The sequence below is a fragment of the Leuresthes tenuis genome, unplaced genomic scaffold (assembly GCF_036924035.1).
Source record: "Leuresthes tenuis unplaced genomic scaffold, fLeuTen1.0.hap1 SCAF_20, whole genome shotgun sequence".
Taxonomy (NCBI): domain Eukaryota; kingdom Metazoa; phylum Chordata; class Actinopteri; order Atheriniformes; family Atherinopsidae; genus Leuresthes; species Leuresthes tenuis.
The window spans coordinates 9,958,597-9,981,932 of NW_027325374.1; the positions used below are offsets into that span (position 1 = coordinate 9,958,597).

At 38.0% G+C, this 23,336-nt stretch overlaps 1 protein-coding gene across 2 annotated transcripts in view; it reads left to right on the forward strand.

Annotated features, from left to right (window-relative positions):
• The window catches only part of LOC140278379 (A disintegrin and metalloproteinase with thrombospondin motifs 14), a 55,862-nt gene that overhangs the window by 9,893 nt on the left and 22,633 nt on the right, over window positions 1-23,336 (forward strand). Inside the window, exons 3-6 of one of the 2 annotated variants that reach the window (XM_072373364.1) lie at window positions 3,894-4,050; window positions 8,407-8,603; window positions 16,984-17,067; window positions 21,154-21,310. In XM_072373364.1, coding sequence (XP_072229465.1) covers window positions 3,894-4,050; window positions 8,407-8,603; window positions 16,984-17,067; window positions 21,154-21,310 — 595 coding nt within the window. The remainder of the gene's footprint in view (window positions 1-3,893; window positions 4,051-8,406; window positions 8,604-16,983; window positions 17,068-21,153; window positions 21,311-23,336) is intronic. The other variant, XM_072373365.1, reaches the window with a different exon arrangement.

Genomic DNA, 23,336 nt, shown 5'->3' on the forward strand with positions numbered 1-23,336 from the left:
CTCTGAGATCACATACAGTAAATGTTCAACTTCAAAGTTGCTCTTACTGATGTGTGGAATTTGGTGCACCAGTGAGCTCAAGGGTTAGTTTTATTTGACTTTTTTGTATGGTGCCAGTGACACAGCTGGCTGACTCACTGCCTCCAAGTGTTTTTTTCATGCTGGGGCAAACCATAAATAAGATCTATGCTTCTCCAAATAATGTGTTGACCACTCTGTCACTTAACCTGAGCTAAATTCTTTTTGCATTTTAATTTAAAAGAATAAAATCCAAAAAGATTAAATGTAACAAATATTAAGAAAGGATAACAATCTTATATTTATCTGGTGATGTATGATTTAAAGATGCTAAGTAGTTACAAGGCATTTGGGGTATTGATCAGTTCTTTAGTCATGTTGATGCAAAGAGTAATGAGGGGATCCAAGGTCAGGCCATGGCTTAAGAGTGTAACACGATAACTCTTTAGAGAATCAAAGTTTTTATATCCATCGATGTAAATTTAATTGTTTCAATGACCTTTTCATTTAAAGGCAGTTCTCTTTAATTAGTGAGCCTCTTACTGGATGACTTCCTGATCTTGTGTTATGGTTGAAAAGTAGATCCATACTGAAAGTCTTGCTGATGCATTGCGGTTAGCTGGATATCCATCACACGCATTCAGGCAATTTTGGAACATATAATTACAAAGACTGCTTATTTTACCTACCCACAGTTAAATCTAAAGGATAAAAGATGAACAATACATGTTTGTTTATTTATTCTGTTTTCAAGGGAACAGGGAATAAGTACATGTCCTGAGTGTGGATTAAAGTCTTGTCCACTGCTCTGCACCTTACCCACTGAGATAATTGGATGCCGGTATCTGGCCATATACAGCTAAGGACACTGCCAGAGACCTGTAGAAATTATTTCACGGTCTGGCATACTGAAACAGGAATATGCTTTAGCTGTTGATACAGAAATTGTATCAATTCGTTTTTTTTTTTTGTTGGAAATATCAATCTGTGTAAACATAGGCAACATGGTCATATGGCCCTCTGATCACCACACTTCCAAAAGCGATTGTCCTGACTTTATCATATCATTAACACATGTTTACATTTGACTTCTACGTAGGCCCTACCAGATGCTGCTGTCCTGAGCCCTCATATACCCAACTCCACTTTCCACCCACTGCTGAAATAAGAGACCACAGAGGAAGTTTCAGAGCATGTCTTACTTGGCATTTCCTGGTCAGAGACTGGAGAGATTCTTTCGCTCTTACTTGCTCCTACTCTCACATGACCTCCCTTAAGTTCATGGAGTTGTTACTGTAGTCTAGAGTGTTGGCATGCTAAGTATTTTAAGATGAGGATTCTTTTTCAGCACAATGCTCTATTTTCTGCACTATATTTAGATTTCACTCAGCAGCTGTAAATACACACATTCTTGCCAAAATGTTGTTGGTGTTCCTTCATCATGAAGATAATGATTGGCTTGAGTGGTTTTCCTTTTTTTTCTTAGTAAAGACAGAGATAAATGCAGTGTATACAGTCAGCACAGTTTGTACTCATTAAGCTTAATAGGACCAAGATGGCACAAAGAGGAAATGCATCAACTTCCTACTTGTTTTGTTGAAGAGACGATGCAGCATTGCTGTGCCTTAAATTAGGTCACAGTGGTATATATGTTCAGTTCCAAGTTATTCATTTCCACCTCATGATTCACTCTTTAAGTATTTAGATGTGTATTTGTTTGTTTAATTTTTGTAATTGTGCCTTTTGGGAACAATATCCCAGCAGAGTTTGAAAAGAAAAGAGGACAAACGATGTTCTCTGGGTGGATCAGCATAAGTTATGTTGCAGTGTCACAGACTTGCCCATCAAGCAGCAGAGATATTGGACTTTAGTCTGTGGCTGAATTAGTTTGCTCCTGACTCTCTTCCTCTCACAGTATAGCCACATACATCTCTCACTCTAAAATGTTTAAGATGTGAACAGGAAAGTGTGTAATTTCTGTGATCCACTTGGTTGCCCATCTGAAAATGATAATGGGGACACAGACAACTGTACAGTCTGTAATATTCAATTGACAAAAGATAATCAGCAGGTCAACAGAGGGGACATTTGTCATGCATATCACACATTTTCTTTTGATCAAATCAGCCATCTAACCTCTGCAAAAAACATGACTGTAGTCATCAAATTGATTGTCAGCGACTGTGTGTCGGGTCTAGAACACTCTCTGCCAAAATAACTCAATACCATCCCTGAACACGTGTGACACAGATGCGGCACCAAAGCCGCTGCTGCAACTGTAATCAATGTTGTTACATAAACAATGGATCATGTGACAACATGTGGGTCACGTGATCCATTATCCAGAGGTCACGTACGGTTACTAATCTGCAGAGAAAGATCACTGGACTGCAGTTTCCTTTTAGCTTTGTAAAACTTTGTTGTTATTTAGTATTTTCCTCAAAAGAATTTTCCTTTTGGTGGTCCATCATTGTAAAAGTTAAAGGTGAAATAAAAATGAATTAAAAAAGTTTATTTCACACACTCAGTTTTGCTCTCCTCACATTGCTCTCATAATTTTCAGCAGCAGCAGAGAGATGTTATGTACTATAACTTTACATCACCTGATAAGCAAGAGACAGATTTCTCTTGAGACGTTGGCAGAGAGTTAAAACGTGATACTGAATTAATCCTAATGTTGGTGACTGCTCTTTAGATGCAGAGTAATTCAACAACTTTGCAAAGATGATGACCAAATGAATCTATTAAAAGTTGTTAGTATACAAAAGTATGTTCTTCCAACCTGCTTAAACATTCAGTTATTACATGCAGCTATACAAATTGTAAGTAACTGCTGTTCCTATCATAGAGCTGCATGACTTAATACGTTTTTATAAACTAACTGAAGATCCAATGCTCCAGAGGAGGATAGTCAAGGTGCACAAGGGAAGCCTTGTATATTCAATAAAAGCAAGGAATAGATGCTTATGTAGTCTGCAGTGCATTAAGCTGTACTACAAGCCTAATTCATGACTTTTGAGGTGTAAATGTGAACTTGAGCTGGATACTGGTTTCAATGTGCAATCCATCTGCATATTTATCTTCTTTTGTGTTTGTGCCACTGCAACAGCTACAATTTCAAGTGTCAAAGGATGCGTAATTCATGTCATCCAAATGAAGATTTAAAAAAAATAGTTTTGTTTATTGCATTTCTACCCATTTTTCAAACTTTGGTACATTGAAACACAGTATTTCCAGACCTCTAGACTCAACGTATTTATGCAAATCAACAATAAATGACAGGTTTGCTGTCCCACTGAATCAGAGAGCAAAGTCTTCCTTCCACACCTACCGGACTCCACAATCAGCCGAAAGGGAATCCTTCTCAGTAGAGGCAGACCTGACCATGTTTCCAAACCTATAATTCAACGCTGCTAAATGAAATGTTGATTTCACTCTGGTGCGCATAAACTTACTGTTCTAATCACTTCTCTTTGGTGTGTACTTATTTTTGAATGAAAGCAGCAAGATATCAGTGGAAAGTAGGCCTGGGAAGAAGATTCTTTGAGAAAAAGTGAGCACTTCTCAAAGTAAACAGCAAAATTTCAACACAGATTGTGAACTGTGACAGTTTTCTTTGGAATTTATCAAAAATATCATGTGGAAGAAAATGGACAGCTTGACTGCTGTGTTCTCTTTCAGGGTGAAATCATTGTGACCCTCAATGAATCTTGCTGAAAGGCTTCAAGGGGCCCAGATTGCATCTACCTGCGTCATTCCACACATGCTGCACTGTACTGAATCCTTCAATTGATCAGGCACACTATAATTACTGACTCCAGTGGAATTACCTTCTTTGTGGTGTGGTGCACTAATTTAAAGCCCTCTTTTTCCAGGCAGGGCTGATCCGGACTGATAGTGGAGAGTTTTTCATTGAACCGCTTGAGAAGGGCCAACAGGACGTGGAAGTGAAGGGGCGAGTGCACGTGGTTTACCGCAGATCAGCCATCAAGCGGGAGACAGGCCAGCGAAGGGACGATTTCCACAATGAAGGTAAGCAGTGGAAACAGAAAAGCACTGTGTGGGTTTAAGTGTTTTGACTGTCTGCAGTATAGAGGAAGAACACATGAGCGAGTACTCACAGCAGCTGTATGACAGAAAATAAAAACCACTGGGAGCAAGCGAGGGGATGACCTTGAGCACCATCACGTGGAGCACCACAAAGAAAACATTTTTTTAGTAAAAAATGCTGTTGCTTAATTTAATTCAAAGGATCAATGGTAAGAACTGTTTTAGCCCATTCAGACAGTTTTCTTGCTGTTCTCTGTTTATTTTTGTATGACCCTGTAATATGATAATGTTGTAGAATGAAACTTCTACAGTGAAAACTGAGTTTCTAAATCATCTTCTTTTGAGTTACATCACACAAACATGACAGTGTGTCAGGGCTTGTACTGTACGTTCACTTAAAGAAAACAAAATCCACAATTTTCAAGATGAAAGTAGTAAGTTTATAAGAAGAATGAGAAGAAGTGTGATAGATTAAATTCGTACATTTATTACAAAGGTATTAAAACAAAGGGAAATTACTTAATAAATTAACAAGGATTATGTCTTAATTTTAAAAAAGTAAATTTAGATTCTCTTAAATATACTGTAATATTAACTCACATTTGATTCATATATGAGGAGAAAAATCTGAGACTTCTTTAAGATTAAGGCACCATACAAAATACACACAAAAAAAGAATATATGAAAAAAAGATTAAAGAAAGTTAAAAAGTGTCAATTTTGCTGGAAAGAATCTGAAATCTGATGAGACTGAGGGTATAAATTTCAGATAAGAAATATTTTATTTTCTTTGAGAATAAAGACGTAAATTTAAAAGATGAAAATTGTAAAGTATCAAGCATATATGTATGCTATGTATATATAAACACACACATATATATTTATTTGTTCAGTTTGTCACAGAATCCTACCTAAAATCCTGAAAAGCTTTCACTTCCTCCATCTTAGTTTACTTTTTCTGAATGATTCATGGGGAAGTCTCTTCTCTTTCTGAACCGTTAAGATAATATGGATATTTCTTGCCAAAAATTTCTTTTACAATCATTGCTTCAATGCAAACTTTGATTTCAACATATGATGTGGTTACATCATAAAATACACAGCAGACTTTGTCGTTTGTGACCTGCTGAGATTGAGTCAACCTTGCAAAGTGGGGAGATGTAGTTCCTTGGTGATATACGCATAACTGAGACTTTTTCTTAAAAATGTAACACTTAGGTCTCAGATAATATTTAGTTTTTTTCTTGTAAATTTACAGATTTAATCTGAGAAAGTCAAACTTTTTCCCAAAACATTCCCAGGTGAATCTTAAAACCACCAGGTTGCATGGTCACACTGAGCCGGACATCAGCACTTCAGACTTGTTTAACGATAGACCGAACAGACATTGACTGGAGACTATAGCTCTGCTAACAGCCAAGGGAGCTAATTAGCTGCGCAGCTGCAGCACATGGCCTTTTGCCAAGGTGCAAGTTTGTTTACTTCGTCTCTTGTGTCTTATAATGTAACATCGATCAGGTGAGACAAATAAAATGCATTTCTCCAAGGACCCTTTTCTACCTTTTGACAATGTAAATGTAATAACAATACATTAGAGAAGCACAATGTAAATATTTTAGATTGAAAAAGAAAATTTTTTTTTAATCATATCAGTTGAATATGTTTGGTGGTAATGGGGATTCACATCTGATAAACCCACAGAAAATAATCTGAAATGAATTTAGCCCCGTTCAGCTCACTGTGTTGGTCACACCATCAGAAACATACATCAATAGCGGTTAACAGCCTGAAACTTACAAATTAAACCTGCATGGACACTTTGTCCTGCAGCTTTTGGTTTGCTACTTTAACTCCACAACTTCAAGGCGCTTCATGTATTTATTAGGCATAGCAGCAGAGGCAGTGTTCACTAAACCAGCTGGTAAAATAAGGAATGCTGTGCTCCAGTGGCACTGCAGTGGACTGGGGAATGTGGGGGAAGCCAAAGAGGGGAGTCACTTTTCCTTCTCTGTCAAACAACCCAAACTCCATTATGAATTCCTTCTCTTTTTTCCTTTCTTCCTGGAACAATGGCCAGAACATCTGGTAGGACACTCACTATTCTCATTATACTCACTACATTTTGTGGTATCTTTGGCTATAAACATGATTGGTCTTTTTATTATCCTATAAAGCTATTAGCTCCTACTTCTTAGAAACAATTATAATCAGATCACAAATGATGAAAGTCTCTCTATGTTGTTTGATGAAATGCAGTTATTCTACTCTCTAGATACTAGATGTTTGGGATTATTCTTTATATATACACATACCTAACTTTCCAGATTAATGCTTCATAAACTATTTAGCAACTTGCTGTGGGCACTTAACTTGATTCCCCACCATTGTCTGTCCCGTTTTAATGGGTACCACAGATTGTCCCATGGGGACCATAAACAATGGAGTTAAAGCTGAAAAAAAGTATGTCAATGCACCATCCCTAATTTTCTCCATGCCTCTTGGGAGATTTTTCATGTTTGTTCATACTGGACTGCACATACTCCAAAACTGACAGCCAACATACAGGTCTGGCTCGAATGTTGAATACCGAGATTGTTTGGAAAAGACCGGTGTGTAGACCGCGATGTGACTTATTGATGCATTTGCAATCTAAATTGGCAATTAGGCTCTTTTGAAAGTGCGTGCTCTGGGTAAGAAGCAAATCTCACAGAGACCTAAACCAAAGAAATGGGATTTCTATAGGACAGTGACTTATCAATTGCATACCGCTTTAATGTGGTGATAAAGCCTATTTTAAATAGATAAAGTCTTCTTTGTTCTAACTGAAATCATAATAAATAAATCAAAAATAAACGTCATAGTCTATTAAAGCATACCAACTAGTGAATAACTACTGATTCTTGAGGAAAATATCTTATGACGCAAGAAATTGAACAGGAACTAGGGCCGCTATTCCTCTGACAAAACAGAGAGGACTCAGCCTCACGTTGGTGTGCGCTTACACACATCAAGCCAGCATAGCAGAATCAGCTGAGTGATGATAGCATCAGTGGTTGATATACACAATTGCTGCTTAAAAAATGTTTTTGCATATTTCCATTCTGGTGATCTGAAAATGAGTACCACAGAATACTAATATATTATTATTATTGTTGTTACAACAAACACTTAAGCTCTAATTATGTTTTTTGCTCTGTGTCCGTCTTAAAGATAGTCAAGTTTTGCTACTGTTTAGGTGATTGATCTTTTACTTATTTGCAATTGGTGCATATGACTTGCCATCTGTTTAACTGCTATTCATATACATTTAGTACAATTTGCATCCAAGTGGATTTTGCTTGAAGATGGTTGTTAAAACTTTGTTGCAGATCGAGGAAATTGTTCTTTGTCTTTTGCGTTGTACTTGAAATTCTCTTGCAAAAATACATCATAATTTTGTTTGTATCAGGCAGGTTTGAGTCACCGATTTTTTAGAATATATTGAGTTGTGCAGAATATAGAATAAATATTAATAGAAATATGAAAAAAAATATAATAAATATGGCAAAATAATGCAACATGTTTGGTTTTTCTAGCACAGTAATGCTGAAAATAATTTGTACATATATCCTGTACTGTTTATTCCTGTGTATGGTTTGAAATAGAGCCTGAACAAGATTGTAAATTATAATGCTAGTTCCCATTATCATGGAACTCTGGCAGTGGCAAGTTCTGTCTGAGTGCCATTTATTTATTAGCTCTCTTAACTTCGTATGGAATGACAACAGTTCAATTTTCAGGTCCAGACATATGCGTCACTGCGTTTCAGTTTTTTTTTTTCTCACATTCTGTCTCATCTGATCTGTCACTCTTACACTGTCTGCCGTGGCCTGAATCTGTAAAATCCAAATTCACACAGTCTTCAGCTTCATGTGAGTGTTTCAAACTCAGCCATAAATAGACAGGACAGAGTGCATAGATATCACTCATGCAAAAACAACTCTAGCACATGGGTGAATGTTGTTTTGACATGGTGTGACACAGCAGGGATTCATGCACATGATAAAGTGAGGTTGCAAGAGTGGCAAAGAGGAAATCTCTGATTCTACAGTTTATGAGTCTAATGGGAGCATTTTGGCTTAAGGTTGCAGCTTAGAAAATAGAGCCTTAACAGCCCAGACATTATTCCCAAAAGATTCCATCTACTCTTCCTCAGTCAAAGAGAAAAATTTGTTTTATGACAGGTTGGACACAGCCTTAAATCCCTTCATAGGAGCTGAAATAAGAGAGGAGATATGCACACAGCAGATTGCTGTAGTCTGTACACTGACTTGTTTATGTCCTGCTCATATCTTGCAGTGGCAGACGTCGGAATCGCAGACCTCCCTGCGGCTCTGGATCTTGTCGAGCATAAGCTGTCTGAGTCAGAGCGCAAGAGGAGGCATGCGAAGAAAGATGACTACAATATTGAGGTGCTGCTGGCTGTGGATGATTCTGTGGTGCGCTTCCACGGCAAGGAGCATGTGCAGAATTATGTTCTCACCCTAATGAACATAGTAAGTCTAATTTTGAGTGAGTGGCTGACCAGGTTCACTCTACTGGCTGTATGTTAATGAAAACTCTCCGTGTGAAGTAGCCAGGGCTGCAAATAATGAAAGTTAATAACTCATTTTCAGACAATTTAGAATAGATAGTTCTGGTGAAATATACAGAGCACAGTTTGATGAAGAGAAAGGTAAAGCCTGTGCTTGTCTTGCTGAAATCAGTCTGACTTGTCTTAGGAGGTAGGTGCCACACCAGCAAATTAAAGAAATAACATTGCAATACAAAGGAAACAAATAAGGTTAAATAGCTAAAAAATATATATATGTAAAAAAACTGTAATAAAACTACAGTAAATAATGTATATGAATAAAGCTAAGAGCTAAAATAGAAGGTAACCAGACTTTTTTTCTTGGATCTTAGAGGACGTTTTATCACTCATCAAAAAGGCCTCTTCAGTTCTAATCAGCAAGTGGGCAGGTTGGGGCTTATAATCTGCAGTGTGGACAAGAGGCGAGTCAATAAGATCATATGAGGATTGTGTATGAGGATTACATGTGACTTATTGACCCACCACACTCTGTCGGCTGTTTATGACACCTGTGAGACCAACACGCTGGTCACAAAATCCAAGGTGAGAATGGTTATGAAACCTGCAGTGGAGGAGACTCAGGGCAGTCCTGTACAGTAAATTAAATAAGCTAGCATGTCCTTGTGCAACACCAATTAATTGTCATATTGTCACAAACAACCTATATAGTTGTGTGGATTTGGAGGACTTTTCATTAAAAACAAACAGCCTAGTGTTTTAGACTTGGTAGAGTTTATAGAGAGTTTATCAAGGGAAATATAAGTTTCTGTAACAGCTTGGACAGTAAGAAGGATACCACCAGCCTCTGTGGACTGTGTTTAAGACAAAAATCTTTGCTTTTACTTTAAGAGCAAGAAAGAAGCCTGGTGACTAATATAGTAGATTTCTTTGGTTAGATGACACAGTTAAAAGTTAGTTTGGCTCAGATGGTTTACAACATGTTTGATATGAACCTGGTCAGCATTACATCTGTAAATGCATCACCCTGATAGAAAAGACAGAGATGAGTGTGATGATATGTATCTTTTCAAGTGCAAAAGAGGTTTGTTATATGACATTAAGAGATGACACTATGATTGCTTTATAAATACTGGCTGACAATATGACTCCCATTCCACAGAGGCATGGCAGAAGAAAAATATTCCATTCTGAAAACATTCCCAAGCACAAAAATCATGTAAGAGTTTCTGAAGAAGGAAAAAAGGGGCAACTAGAAATTAGAGCAACTCTTGTATCTTTTGCATACCAAGTTTTGATTGAGTCTCATATTGAAAAGGTTTGAAGCACAGAAAGAAATATTGCTGAGTTCTCAATATTTTTTTCATACTGTTAAACATTTGTGCATTGAACGTATCCGTTTTGAATTTTTCTTCATAACAAATTAAGTATAAGACAATTATTGACAGGATGCAATTTTGAATTATTTGACATTTGACTTGATATTGGACAGCAGTGGACTTACTTCTGTTGTATGCTGCCAGTGATAGAAAAATCTAATTCTACAAAGGAATTAAGGGCCTGTGCACATATGTAACTTAAATAAAACTTGAAGAAATGATTATGTGCAAACAATGACCTGGATTCCAAAATCCTTCATAATTGGGGATATATTCTAAATGTTGCAGCTGTAGAAATGTGCTTTGCTTGCATGAAAATGCTGCTGAGTTTGGTGATATGTTTACTTTATCTGTCCGTGGACATTTTCTTCCTTGTACTCTTTGACATCAGGCCTTGCCACACTTTCTCTTGCTCTTGATGGATTACCAATGAGAGAGCAGCCAAAACAGAAAATGGAAAAAAAAGAAAAGAAAAAGAAACTCTCAGCTCATTCATTATGGGTTCCACCAGGTCCTACCACCATAATCTACTTACTGGGCCCAAATCCCCCAAGTCAGATTTTCACAGGGAGCTGGTTTCACTCTGTAACAGTTACCATTTGGACCATGCATGGCGGTCTGATTAGCTGCACTAGACCAATTAGAAAGTTGACTGCGAGCTGTGTGGGGCAGTCATGGAAAACAGAGCCAGAAGTCTGCTTGCACTGCCAAGCTCCTCTTACATGAAATGATGATTATATTTGATAAAGAAACAATATTTAAAATCTGTTCCCAAATGCCTTAAACCGAACGAAAAGTCTGACTTGACTGACCTTGATTGTACTGTGAAGTGGCAGTGAGAGTGCACTCTGTCACTTTTAGTCCTTGGTGTTTCATTTTCTCTGATAACTTAAGAGTATTTCAGCTCACTGGCAGGAGGAGTAAAATTGAAGGATGTCTACAGAGCTATGTAGTAAAAACAATCAAGTTGAAAGCTCTTTTCATGTATTCCACTTCATACTGGGTACACTTTTAAAAGAGAGAAAAGTGAAACTTTGAGAAACAAAAGTGCAGTTTCGGAAAACGGGGGTCAAAACCCTTTAGCTCCACTCGTAAGCCACAGGCTTGCTGTGTCTGAAAGAGCTCTGCCCGCTCAAATCCTTCTGAATCCCTGCTCCGTGGCAGCAGAATGTGTAGTACCACCTGGAGAAACTCTCCCTGAGGGATTGATTACTGAACATCCTGTCTGCGCAAAGCCAAGGTGACTGCTGAGGTCCCTGCCGCACAATGGCTGTGTTGTTTGACCAGGGACCAGGTTTTGTCCATGTCAGTGTGACGCTGTACACAAGCCAGGAACACCTAGCTCCTGCAGCCCACAGCTGCTAGTCTCATTTTCAGCCACAAGAGTCCCATTTCAGTCCTCTGTTTGCTCCTCCTGGCTTTGCAATTATCTTGGTGTATGTTGGGCCGGCCCGTCCCTCAGCTGGACTCACCAGAAATTCTTTTTTAGGGATTAAATGTATGGACCTTAGTCCTGTAGGAGAAAAATATACTTCAGTGTTTACTAATGTCGTAATGGAAAGTTTATGACATTGTGATTTTGTCTTCATTTTTCAACAGCTTCAGGTCCAGTACAAACAGATGTATGTAGGTCAGTATAGGCCCAGTTTGAGGAATTTGAATGACAAATCTGGGCAAATGTGGGGTCACTCAAAGGTTCTTTACAACATTTATTGGCCTGAGTAGGCCTTTGTCAATGGAATATTTTCTTAAAAGCTTTGGGTGTAACCCCACATCCCAGAGCAAATTTGGATTTAAGCCAAAATAGTGTTTCGTTTTGTGACAGAGCTTTTGTTGTGCACAGTCATAGCTTCTACCCAGAGAATGCTAAATGCTGTTGTTTTAGCAATCTGATCTTACATTTGCTATTTTTTGAGCCTTTGCACACTTCTGTCTTGTACACGACTTTTTAGTAAACACACTAAAGCACTTTATATGTATTTCTTATTCTAATGCAAACCTACTGCTGTCATTTGCATATGCAAGGTGTTTTGTAACATCGTTGGTATTTTCTGTTTTCACTTTGTTTTATGTCATCTTCTCCTCATGCTTTGGTTTGTGAGTGTTAGCAGCCTGAGAGTTACTGTACATATTTTCATTACGTAGATAAATGCAATCAAAATAAATAATAGATATTTGGTTTCGAGATTTTTTAAACAACCTAAAACTGAGTTTATTTTGATATTTGGCTGTAACATATCTTCTTAAAACGTGAAAAACAAACAACAAAGATTTCATGGCATGAAAGCACAATCCCCTGAAAGCTCTGTGCTATCTTATCACCTTCTGGTTATTCGCTTTTTGTGAATCATGTTGTATTGTCTTTTACATAAGCAGCTTGTTTTCATGACAGCCAATCTGCTTTAGCCTTAATTAAATCATCATCACGTCACCTCAGGGCTCACTGTACAGTGATACTAATTAATCACATGACCTTTGATAGACAAGTGCTGTGTGCTCTGTGTTATTGAGAGGCATGTCCCTACTGAGAGGTTATCAACAGAGTAGTGACATAAGCAAGGAGTTAAGTATCTTCCTGCATTGTGAAATATTTAATATAAAGTGATTGTATTTATATTAGTTTTATATAATATGGACTAACAACACTCATATATTAACTTAAACGAAATGAATGTCATACTGTAAAAGTCATTCATTTGTGGTATTGACTCTCCTGAAATTACACTGCAGTGGTGTGTAATTACACTACATAAATAGGCAAAAGACACCCATGTTTTGGGTCCTGAACATCTTTTATTGGTTGATGTCCACATCTGAATAATGACGGTGTCGAATTTAGAAAGACTGAAGACAATCAGTGGATAATGGATAGATTTGTCCACATGTCTGAAACTTTGTCGCGTCACGATAACCTTTTTTTTTTGGGGGGGCAGTTATAGTGGCTTTTTATTCTGAAGTAAGTAGACAGAAAAGAGAGCAGAGAGAGTGGGGGAGGACATGCGGTTAAAGGCCCCAGGACTCAAACTTGGGCCAGCTGCATTCAAGAACTACATCCTCTGTACACCAGATTAACCAGTTGAGCTATACAGTGACCCATCCCAACCAGTTGTTTCAAATTGTAAGATTAATAATGTATCAGTAGGATCTTGTCTGGGAAAGAGCAGCATCAACACATGGCAGGAAAACCAGACCCATGTGGAACCTATATCACTGTCCAACCACATACATTAATTCTAACCCTAATCAAGTACTTTTAACTCCTAACCTTAGCTATATGCAGGTGAGAGCGAAGTAGAAATTAAATACATTGTGAGCAGAAGGGAAAGTAGTGGGTGGGAGGATTTTTAAAAAAAACATTGTACAGGATGAGTCAGCAGACTAACACCATCCACTCCCTTTTCTACTCTATATGATAGATAAAGCCAACAGAGTCTCATGTATTTACACTGACTTGCTGGGAAAGGGAAATGAGAGCAAAAAACGGAATATTGGTACAATTTAAGCCCCTTGTATTGTTTTTTTGCGGATTGAAATTCTTGTCAGTTTTATTAAAGAAAAAAAAAGAGAAAAGAACTAACAAACAACATAAGCTTATAGGCAGGGTGGACACGCAAGGATGGATGGATGTTGTTTTTAAACATGCAATCTCAGCAAACAGAAAAATAAGGCTGGAGAGCTCAGGCAAAATCCCAAGAACAATTTTGCATGGCGCAGAAGCAGAGGCTGAGAATAGGTATTTATACAGTGTAATTGACCTGACACACAGGCACTGGTTTGGTGGATGTGGCAGACTGAGGTGTGAGGATGGAAATCTGAAGACATTTCCTTAGAGAATGGCGACATGCAGGAGTTCAGAGTAATGCTGGGAATATACTTGCTTTAATTGCACGTTTTCTTGTTTATGACGGTTACCTAACATAGTGTAGGTTTGCCTGGAGCATCATTCATGTATGCCCTCAGAAATTAATATTGGATGCAATAGAAAGATATGACTAGGTATCGTCTTTGATTTAAGAATCTTGAATACCATTTACAATTTTGCAGCTGTTCTTTTTTCTATTGTGATCTTGACATCAGTATAATTATAACCTCCTCTTCATCTCCATGTTCATTGTTAACAACCCGCAAAACCAGAGGTTCTCTATGGTCTGAGTTCGATGGTGTGCCCCCTGGGAACAATTACACCAACAATATAGCTGGTTGCCTACATGAGCTGGAGGTTAAATAGCAGTTACATTCTCAGTCTAAAACTGGGAACAGAACTTGGCCAATATTTATCTGGTGTATCTCGATTATGCTGCAGTTTTTCCTGTAACTAACTAAATTTCTTCGGATTTAATTTTGTGTGCTCATGTAAGCACTCAAAAGTCATTGAGTTGATGGTGGTTTTATATTGTGAAAATTTTTTTAAAAGCACAAACACAAACAATTAACACTCACTTTGACATTGAATTTAGAATCACAAACTAACCTAACGTGCCTGTTTTGGGATGGAGGGTGGAAGCTGGAATACCCAGAGAGAACCCATGCATGCGTGTGGAGAACATGACCGCTCCACACAGAAAGGTCTCTTCTTGAACCTACTTACCGTGAGTCGACAGAGCAAACCACCACACCACTGTGCAGCCCAGTCTCTCAAGTTAAAATGATCCTCAGCATTGCACTCTAACCCAATAATATGTCAATATTGCAACAGTTATAGTCTGCTCTTTTGGTGATTTGATATGTGCCTTGCACGAGATGGACATTTGTTTTTATCATTTACTCGAAGTGATACTAACTTTTTTTTTCTGGCTGCCTTTTGACAAGTTTTTCATGTTGGGGTCATTTAGAAATAGTGTGGTGGTCAAGGGGAAGAACCGGTCTTTCAAGCTGAGCCCAAATATTGCCTGTCACAGACCAAACCACCAGAGGCTAATAACCACCATCAGAAACCCAACTGGCAATAGCTCTAAAACTTTCAGTGGCAGAAAGGTGGACACAGGGTCAAGCTTGTCATTTAGGGCAAAAATAGACTATATGCTTTTTATCTTTAGGTCAAAGTTGTATCAAATCATCTCTAAAACTTTTTCAAATGAGCTGCAGACTGCAGAGGGAAATTGATTAAAAAGCTTGATTATATAAAAAAATTCTATATTGTGTTTTTAAAAAGAAAAAGTTTTATTGCAACGTTCAGTATCAGTACTTTAAGAATGACAGGTGCTTAATGAGACCGAATGACCTCTTGATTATTGTAGCTCCAAATCTTTATGTTATAGCTAAATGACTTATTCATGAAAAACTAAACACCTACCTGTTTTTTCCCATCTGAACTCCATTAATCAACCACAAAGTTAAACAGCTGATTGGCTTTATGGGGCTCTGAATGAGTGCAGACATGCAGCCACAAACTGATGAAAATACAACACACTAAAAGTGGAGAGTGGGTTTGGGATTTGAGTAGGATCCTAGCCTGGCCTGGGTTTTTACATCCACATACCACAGCAGACTCATAAAGCCAAAGACTATAGCAGTCAACATATTTCGGGGTCAGACTTCTTGCCATTGCATAACAGCTTTGTTTTTTTCATTGGACGGAGGCCAGTGTGTTAAAGTATTTGATCATTGTTCTAAGTTTGTTCCAAGAGATGGAAAAAAGCATAGTTTGAGAGCTTTCTGCAACAAACATGACAATACAACAATATGCCCAGCAGATTTGAAATAAAGTAGACTGATTTCGAGAGAAGCAAATTAATAATTATGTTAGTGGTTGAAAACCTAGTGTGTAGGATGTAGTAACATCCAACTGAATAATCCCCACCTACCACCAACATGAAAGCAACAAAAGAAAAATGAAAAAAGGACCGCTTTGTAGCCCATGTTTTGTCCGTCATTCTTACTAATGTGTCACGTTGAATAAAAATGTCAGAACGAGGAATATACTTTATTTTGATATAATGAGAACATACCTTCCTTAATATCTCTGATGAAAACATACTTATGAATTGTATGTTGTCTCAGCAAATAGATCATCCTTAAAATCTGGAACTTTATAAATCCCACCAGCCCAGATAACTAAAAACATAACCTTCTGTTAGAAAGCATTGAATGTTTTTTTTATTTATTAGCAATAGTCGAACAAAAGCTGCATCCAACTATATCATCCTGACCAAAACATCACACAGTAGCACATGCTCACTGTAGGTGTTTTACAAAGTCAACCTCCAGTTGTTTCTTTGTCATTGGGGGGCTCTTATTGCATAATTAGTGGCCATGATTAGCATGATTTAGTCTTTGTAAGTACCACTTAATAATAAATGGCCATCAATTAGTCAAAATGTCTCTCCTGGAAACTATAGAAGGACTCATGGACCTTTGCTACCTTTTGCTTCCTACACATTTTTTTCTTATGCCATGTGAGTAGAGGAACAGTGCAAAAACCAAAGGCAAGAGGAAGGCAAGAGGAAATAATAAACTCAGATTTTGAACAAAACTGAAGATGATGCAATGACACTAAGTCCAGAACATTTTTTTCTTTTTAAAAATCCATAAACTAAGCTTGACATAAGGAGTGTACACAACATGACAAGGATCTGGCACAAAACTAAACACAGAAAACCCAGAAGACCAAAAAGATGCAGGTGAGGCAATCAGCAAATTAAGACCTGGTGTGAAACAAGGATGTGTGTAAATGCAACGGCGTACACAAGTGGGACAGCTTTCCAAAACAAAATGGGAAGCAAGGTAAATGGAATGCAGGATGCAAACCAGAGACGGTGATTATTTTAGCTTTTTGAGATGAGTGGAAACACTGTAGTTTTCCTCCAACAGACATTGAACCTCAAAGTGTTTGTAGTAACACTCTTTCAATGTCTTGAGCACAGCATTATGTTCTGCTCAATATCATACGATTTTCTCAAATCAGCTAATGCTCCAAGTCCTTTTCATCTTTCAGATCAGTAACAGGCGTTGTTGCCTTTCTTTCAGGTTGATGAAATCTATCACGATGAATCTTTGGGAACCAACATCAACGTCGTCCTTGTCCGTATGATAATGGTCGGGTACCGGCAGGTGAGTGATGCCACATATTTTCCTAATCTTTTGATGTGCGGACAAACAATCGTGTGTCATAAAAAAAGTGTGATGCTTGCTAGTAGATCACAGGATAGTGTATGAACACAGGGCAATTTCGCACTTCATCAAGTCCATCTCAAATGAGCTCAGGCCTAGAGAAGCCAAGAACATCTCTGGATTTTATTTATTCGTCTGTTTTAAACTTGGATAGGCGGTCATAGCAACAAAGTGTTTCCAAACTTGTTTCTGAGCCTGCACAATTATTTCAACTACAAAATCAGGTCTGTTTCTAATACAATACTGCCTGAGGGCCTAAGATAACACATGCGCAAGCAAAGAAATTTTTGGTTTTCTGCCTCGTCTCCTGCATACAGATATTTTTCTGTATTTTTCAATTGTGTTATATATTGTAGATAATGAAATGCCCAAAGTCAACTTTATACAATTTCATGTTGACAAATCTTACTCCTAGAGCAAACCTTTAGCCCACACAGTCCCACACTGAGTAGTAAACTCTTACCCATTTTTACTTTTGAAAGACACGGCCTCTCTGGGATTTCTTTTTAAAGCGAAGTCAAGTTTAGAGACTTTCTGCCAGCTATGTCTGGTTCCCCAATGTCGTTTGTTGTCCCGAAACAGTGTTGCTGGCATCAAACTTAAATGAGCTCAAAATCTCTGTTTCAAGATTTAAAAGTTTCAATTAAAACACATTTGAAATGATTCCCAGATTCACTTGGATTCATTTGGATTCACAAATTTTAATTTTCTGATCACTACCCATAGATTATTTTGTTGTATTCTATTTTGATTGGACTGAAAATAGACAGACTCAAAAGTAAACAACAAAACGCTTAATCTTTCACTGGAAAATATGTTGGAGCACTGAATGAGGTTCCAAGTCTTGTTGTAGCCTGAAACAGGATTAAGTACAACTCCACTCCACCCTAAAGTCATCAGTCATTGTTTTTTTGTTTTTTTTACAGAATGAGCACACAAGATTTAAGATGTTCTTTACTTAGCTTGTGAGGCTCTGGTGAATGATTGGCAAACTTTCCCTCTTAGTTTCTGACATATGTAACAGTATGATTAGTTTTTAGAGACCTGTCTGTTTCTGGGTCAATGACATGGGCAATGGAAGTACATTTATAGAAACGAGCATGAATATGATCTAATAACAACATTGATACTCACCTTTATTATGCTAAAACACAAAAGAAATCACTTGTCACCTGATAATAGCAAATAAGGGGAATAAATGCATTTGTTTAAGCTCAGAAAGCAGCGCATTATGTAAATATAATGCAGAATACAGACACACTGAAACACTTCCATCTGGCTCTCCATAATGAAAGATTCAAAGGTAGATGGTACTTCTTTTGATAACCCACAGAATATTTTTTTTATTTTTTATTAATTACTCTAACATAAGTACACTTGAGGAGGAATGTGAAAGGGGGAAAAATAAAGAAAAGCAAACAAATGTATCCACTCTGTCATCTAGTTTGTTGCTGAATGAACTCCATGCACATGCAGTATTTGCACGTTTATTGAATGTATGTATCACGGTTTGATGTGTTCTTTTTTTTTTTTTATTCACGTGTTGCCACATTTGTTGTTAGCAGGTTGCAAGTCACGCTGTAATGAGGTCTGATAAAATGTGCATTTTATGCAACATGACAGACACTAGTGAGTAATTTGCTCTATGTCCATCTGCACCGAAAAGCTTTTTAATCTACAGAGCTGGCTGATGCTGCTTGCAGTCTGGGCATTTAACATTTGGCTTTTGTTGATAAACTCAGACATGTTAAATGTTTGTTCAGCTCTGCATGTAGCTCTCACTAACAGAAGAAAGACATGTGTTTTTCAAAGTCCCACTGGGTGGCTTCATTTCTCCTCTCCTTTCATTAACTCTATGTAAGCAGCTTTGTCCATCCCCACACCATTTCATCCTCCACTAGACCTTGTAGTTAGACTGGATTTGTGTAACACCGAGGACAAAACAACAAGTTGCTCCCCAACGTCAAGCATATCAGTTTCCACCTGGACATCATCTGCTTGCATGATGGCAGTTTGAGAGAAAAAACAAGCACAGAGCTATACCTGCTGACTCCTATCCCTGAGTGATAGACAAACATTTACAATGACACCTATGGCCTGTTTAGAATCACCATTGGAAATAACATGCATGTGTCTGGGCTGAGGGAGGAGTCAGGGAACCTGAAGAAATCCCATGGAAACGCAACACAGAAAAGTCTTTTCAGCCTTGTATGATCAGAGACTCACTCTGTGTGAATGTTTGAACCATCTGTGCAAGAATGATCTAAAACAAAACTCCTTTCACAAACTGAAGTAGAAATGTCATACAATAGGTAGAATATTGCTGTACTTTGTTATAATCTGCTTATTGATAAGAATGATCCAGTATTACATTTTAGGGGGCGGGGGGGTTGTGTGAACCTTTTGCTTTCATTATGCACCAACATTATGGCAGGTTTCCTGAAATAGACTGCTCATTTCAGGTCATTCCACTACATTTCTGTCGAATGAAGATCAGAACTCTGAATTGGCCATTTCAAATCACTAACTTCAGACTGATTTTCTATTTTACCACAGACCCACTTTTGGTTACATTTTCTCATGGAATTTGCATCAGTAATTCAGTATTCATTGTTCTATCAGTGGTGACGAGACATCTTGGCCCGAAGCAGAAAACTAACAACAAAAAACAACCACATGACCGTGGTATTCTCACAGATGGGTTAAGGTTATTATTAAAGCCAAGCTTTGTTCTTTGGTCTCATCAGTCCACAAAACTTATTTTTTTTTCATCTAGATGTTTTTTCTCCCTGACCCGTCCACGCGATCTTCAGCTAAGTGCATATCGGTATTGATATTCTTTTCAGAGAGCAGTATAGGCTTCTTCTTGCAGCCCTACTATGCACACTGTTGTTGTGCATTTTTCTCCTGATGGTGGACTCATGAATGTGAACACTAAGCAATGTGAGAAAGAACTCAGGTTGTTTAGAAGTTTCAGATTTACACAATTTGTACACAGACTGTGTGCAAGTGGCGTAAATTCTTCTCAGATGGTTTTGTAACCTTTTTCTCCTGATGAGCATCAACAACTCTTTTTTTTTCCTGAAGGTTCTCAGAAATCTCTTTTGTTCTTGCCATGATTCATATAAACAGGCATGTGTTGATAAGCTTAGACTTTCATAAATCCCTGCTCAGAAATAAAACAAGGCACCCACTCATCCCTAACTGTGATTGTTGATTTGAAACACCTGACTCTAAATTCAAACTATCTGCTATTCCCAGTGACTCATAAAACTTTCACCACTTCACAGATGTGTATAATTGGATCCTTTTTGTTTCTAAATGAATAGCCAAATAAGCAGTTATGATATTTTTGTCTCATTGTACGTCTGAATGCTTTATTAATAAGTGCTTTATTATTAAGACTTGTGTTAAAATCTGATGTTAGGTTACGTAAACCCTTGTGTCAAATTGACACAGATTTTTGTTTCCTTCAAGGTGACATTTTGATAGTATTTTACTCACTAACATTCTGGAAATCATCACAATCCCAACATTCTTTAGTCACATCAACTTTCAAATATTGGGGAGTTTTAAAACACTTGAAATATATCAAACCTTTAAAAGGGAAGTTCACTTTCCTCAACCTGAACATATAATTAAAAAGTATACAATTTGCGGTTCTGTTCTCTTACACCTACATGAGTACCAGAGGATGAAGAGGGGCTCAGAAACTTGATAAATCACATATGGATTCTGCTCCCATGTGTCAGACAGCTGCTGTTATGTGAATACTATCTCTATTTTGGGCCGTGCAGACATTCCATTTGTGCAATTCTTCTTGGGAATTTAATCTAAAAGTTATCTCCTTTCATAATTTTTAAAGTAAGAGTACGTGCAGATCTGAAGTGAAGATGAAACGTCAGTCTTCTTTCACCTGAAGAGGATTGGTGCCTCGTCAGGGGGATTGACTGGGATAAGTAATTACATTTCTGTCACAGCTTGCTCAAGTGCTCTTCTTTTCGTTCTTCTTTCATCGTTTTGCAGTCTATAAGCCTGATCGAGCGTGGCAACCCATCTCGCAGCCTGGAGCAGGTGTGCCGATGGGCCAACACGCAGCAACGCCGTGACCCTGACCATGCGGAGTACCACGACCACGCCATCTTCCTCACAAGGCAAGATTTTGGTCCCGCAGGTATGCAAGGTACTGTATTTTTCTCGATCGAGGCCTGTGCAGACTGAGTGCTGATATCTGCTTCCATTCACAAAGGGGTTGGCTTCAAGTCTTGCCCAGGTAAGGTCGATGGAAACTTTAAAGAGGGGGCTGCAGCCAAGAGACCCCCTCTGCCAACGGTGACCTCACAGGAAAATGATTATAGCTTTCCAAAACCTTGCTGACTTGACATTGATGCCACCCTGTAAATTCTTTAATCAAAATTGATAGAAGGTTTTTGGCATGTGGAGAAAAAACAGAAATGTTGGCAAGTTTTTTTTTTTTTTTTAATTATTCTTTATATAGTTTTACGAAAGTTCAGTATGGACCTTTCTTCACTGTTAAATAATCAGTAGACAGAATCCAAATATTAATGCACATGTATGGAGGAGTTTTGTACTATACATGTTGTCCTCTCAGTTTGTCTCACCTTGTACTTCTTCTTTTCAGTCCTTCAAAAACAAAATTTGAAGTGAGCAGCCTAACCTCCACAGAAACCGGGTCCAGGATGAACAAACATTCTCTGAGCTCAAGCTCAATATGTTGCATTGACCTGTGTGTATTTTGAACTTTTAAAGCACATGTGTCATGTTCAGAGGACGGCCTGAGGCTACCTGGTTTGCCTGCCACACCCACAGATGTTGCCATAGCTGCACTTGTGTTTTGTTCATAACAAACCCAGTTTCTATGGCACCTTGCACTGCGTTGGTCGAGACCATTCGTTGTGTCTCAGGGTCACGAGAAGACTTCACACTCTCTCGTCAACGTTTAGCTGTGACATGGTAGATTCTGAAGCCAGATACAGTTTTTAAGTTGGTGGGGGAAAAAACAACTTTCTGATGCAAAAGCTTTCTGTTTCAAACTGAAATATTAAGTGATAATGCTTTGCAAATATGCTGTAATCAGTTATTTCAAGTGTTTTCTACTGCCCTTCTTGTAACTGAAGGATTTCCCATGCAAGATGTTCAATGTTTGAGTTTATCAACCAGATGACAGACCACTTCACTCCTCACTCTTGCCATCAGCAGAAGAAAAACACATTTTCAACCATTGCTGCTGCTGCCACTTTTCGCTTGAATGTGCAAAGCTCCAGAGCTGGCCTCTTCATGGGAATGTAATCTGCATTCTCCTGAATTCCCTTTATCTGACAGGCAGATAAAGGGTCATGCTCCACAACTGCTTCCATGTCTCGCTACTTAATTTGCAGCATTAATATGCTCATTATGTTGTCATTTATTAATAGAGCCGTTTGTCATCTGGATCAAAAGCAGTCTCGATAAAACACAGGCATAAATTAGCGATGATTGAAATAGCTTGCTGCAAACATTTTTCTTATTTTCAGCACCACCAAAATAACCTGATATACATATCTTTTAAGAGTCTTTATCACCATCTGTCTGCCTGCTGCATTTTCTGCTTTTTACCTGCATGCCAAAAAGTCTTCTGAAGGTCCGAAAGCATGAAAATTATCTGAAAGCAGCCAAAAGAAGGCCCTAAAATAGCGTGCTTCTGAACCAAACCAAATGCGCTAAGCTGAATCGCTGCACATCTCTTGGTCGAGTTATGTTTGTCTGTGCTTTGCTTAAAAGTTTGTTGCACTGGTGCACTGATGATATGATGTTCTTTCAGTTGGGTGTCTGCAGGGTAATGATGACAAGAGGCTTCTGAAATTCCTTTCAAGATTTTTTTATGTATCATGAGGAAATGTTTAATAACTAAGCTAAACCTCAGGTTGCTTTAAAAGCCCCAATTAAACTTCTGTTAGTGCTTGGTATTAATTTAGATAAAACAACCTAGTTTTACTGTGTTTTTTTTCACAGGTTGAAACTTTTATCATGTGTTTTTTGCATGCAACTAGTCAGGCAGAGCCCCAAGATGTATTGAATGATAACTGAGTGAATGCAGAGCATCACTTACCCCTCATCAATGAGAATTATGCTTTACTATTCACCTATTCCTTGGAAGCATTCCACCTCTGTTTCTGTTTTGATACAAACGTTTCTATCCAATCAATTAT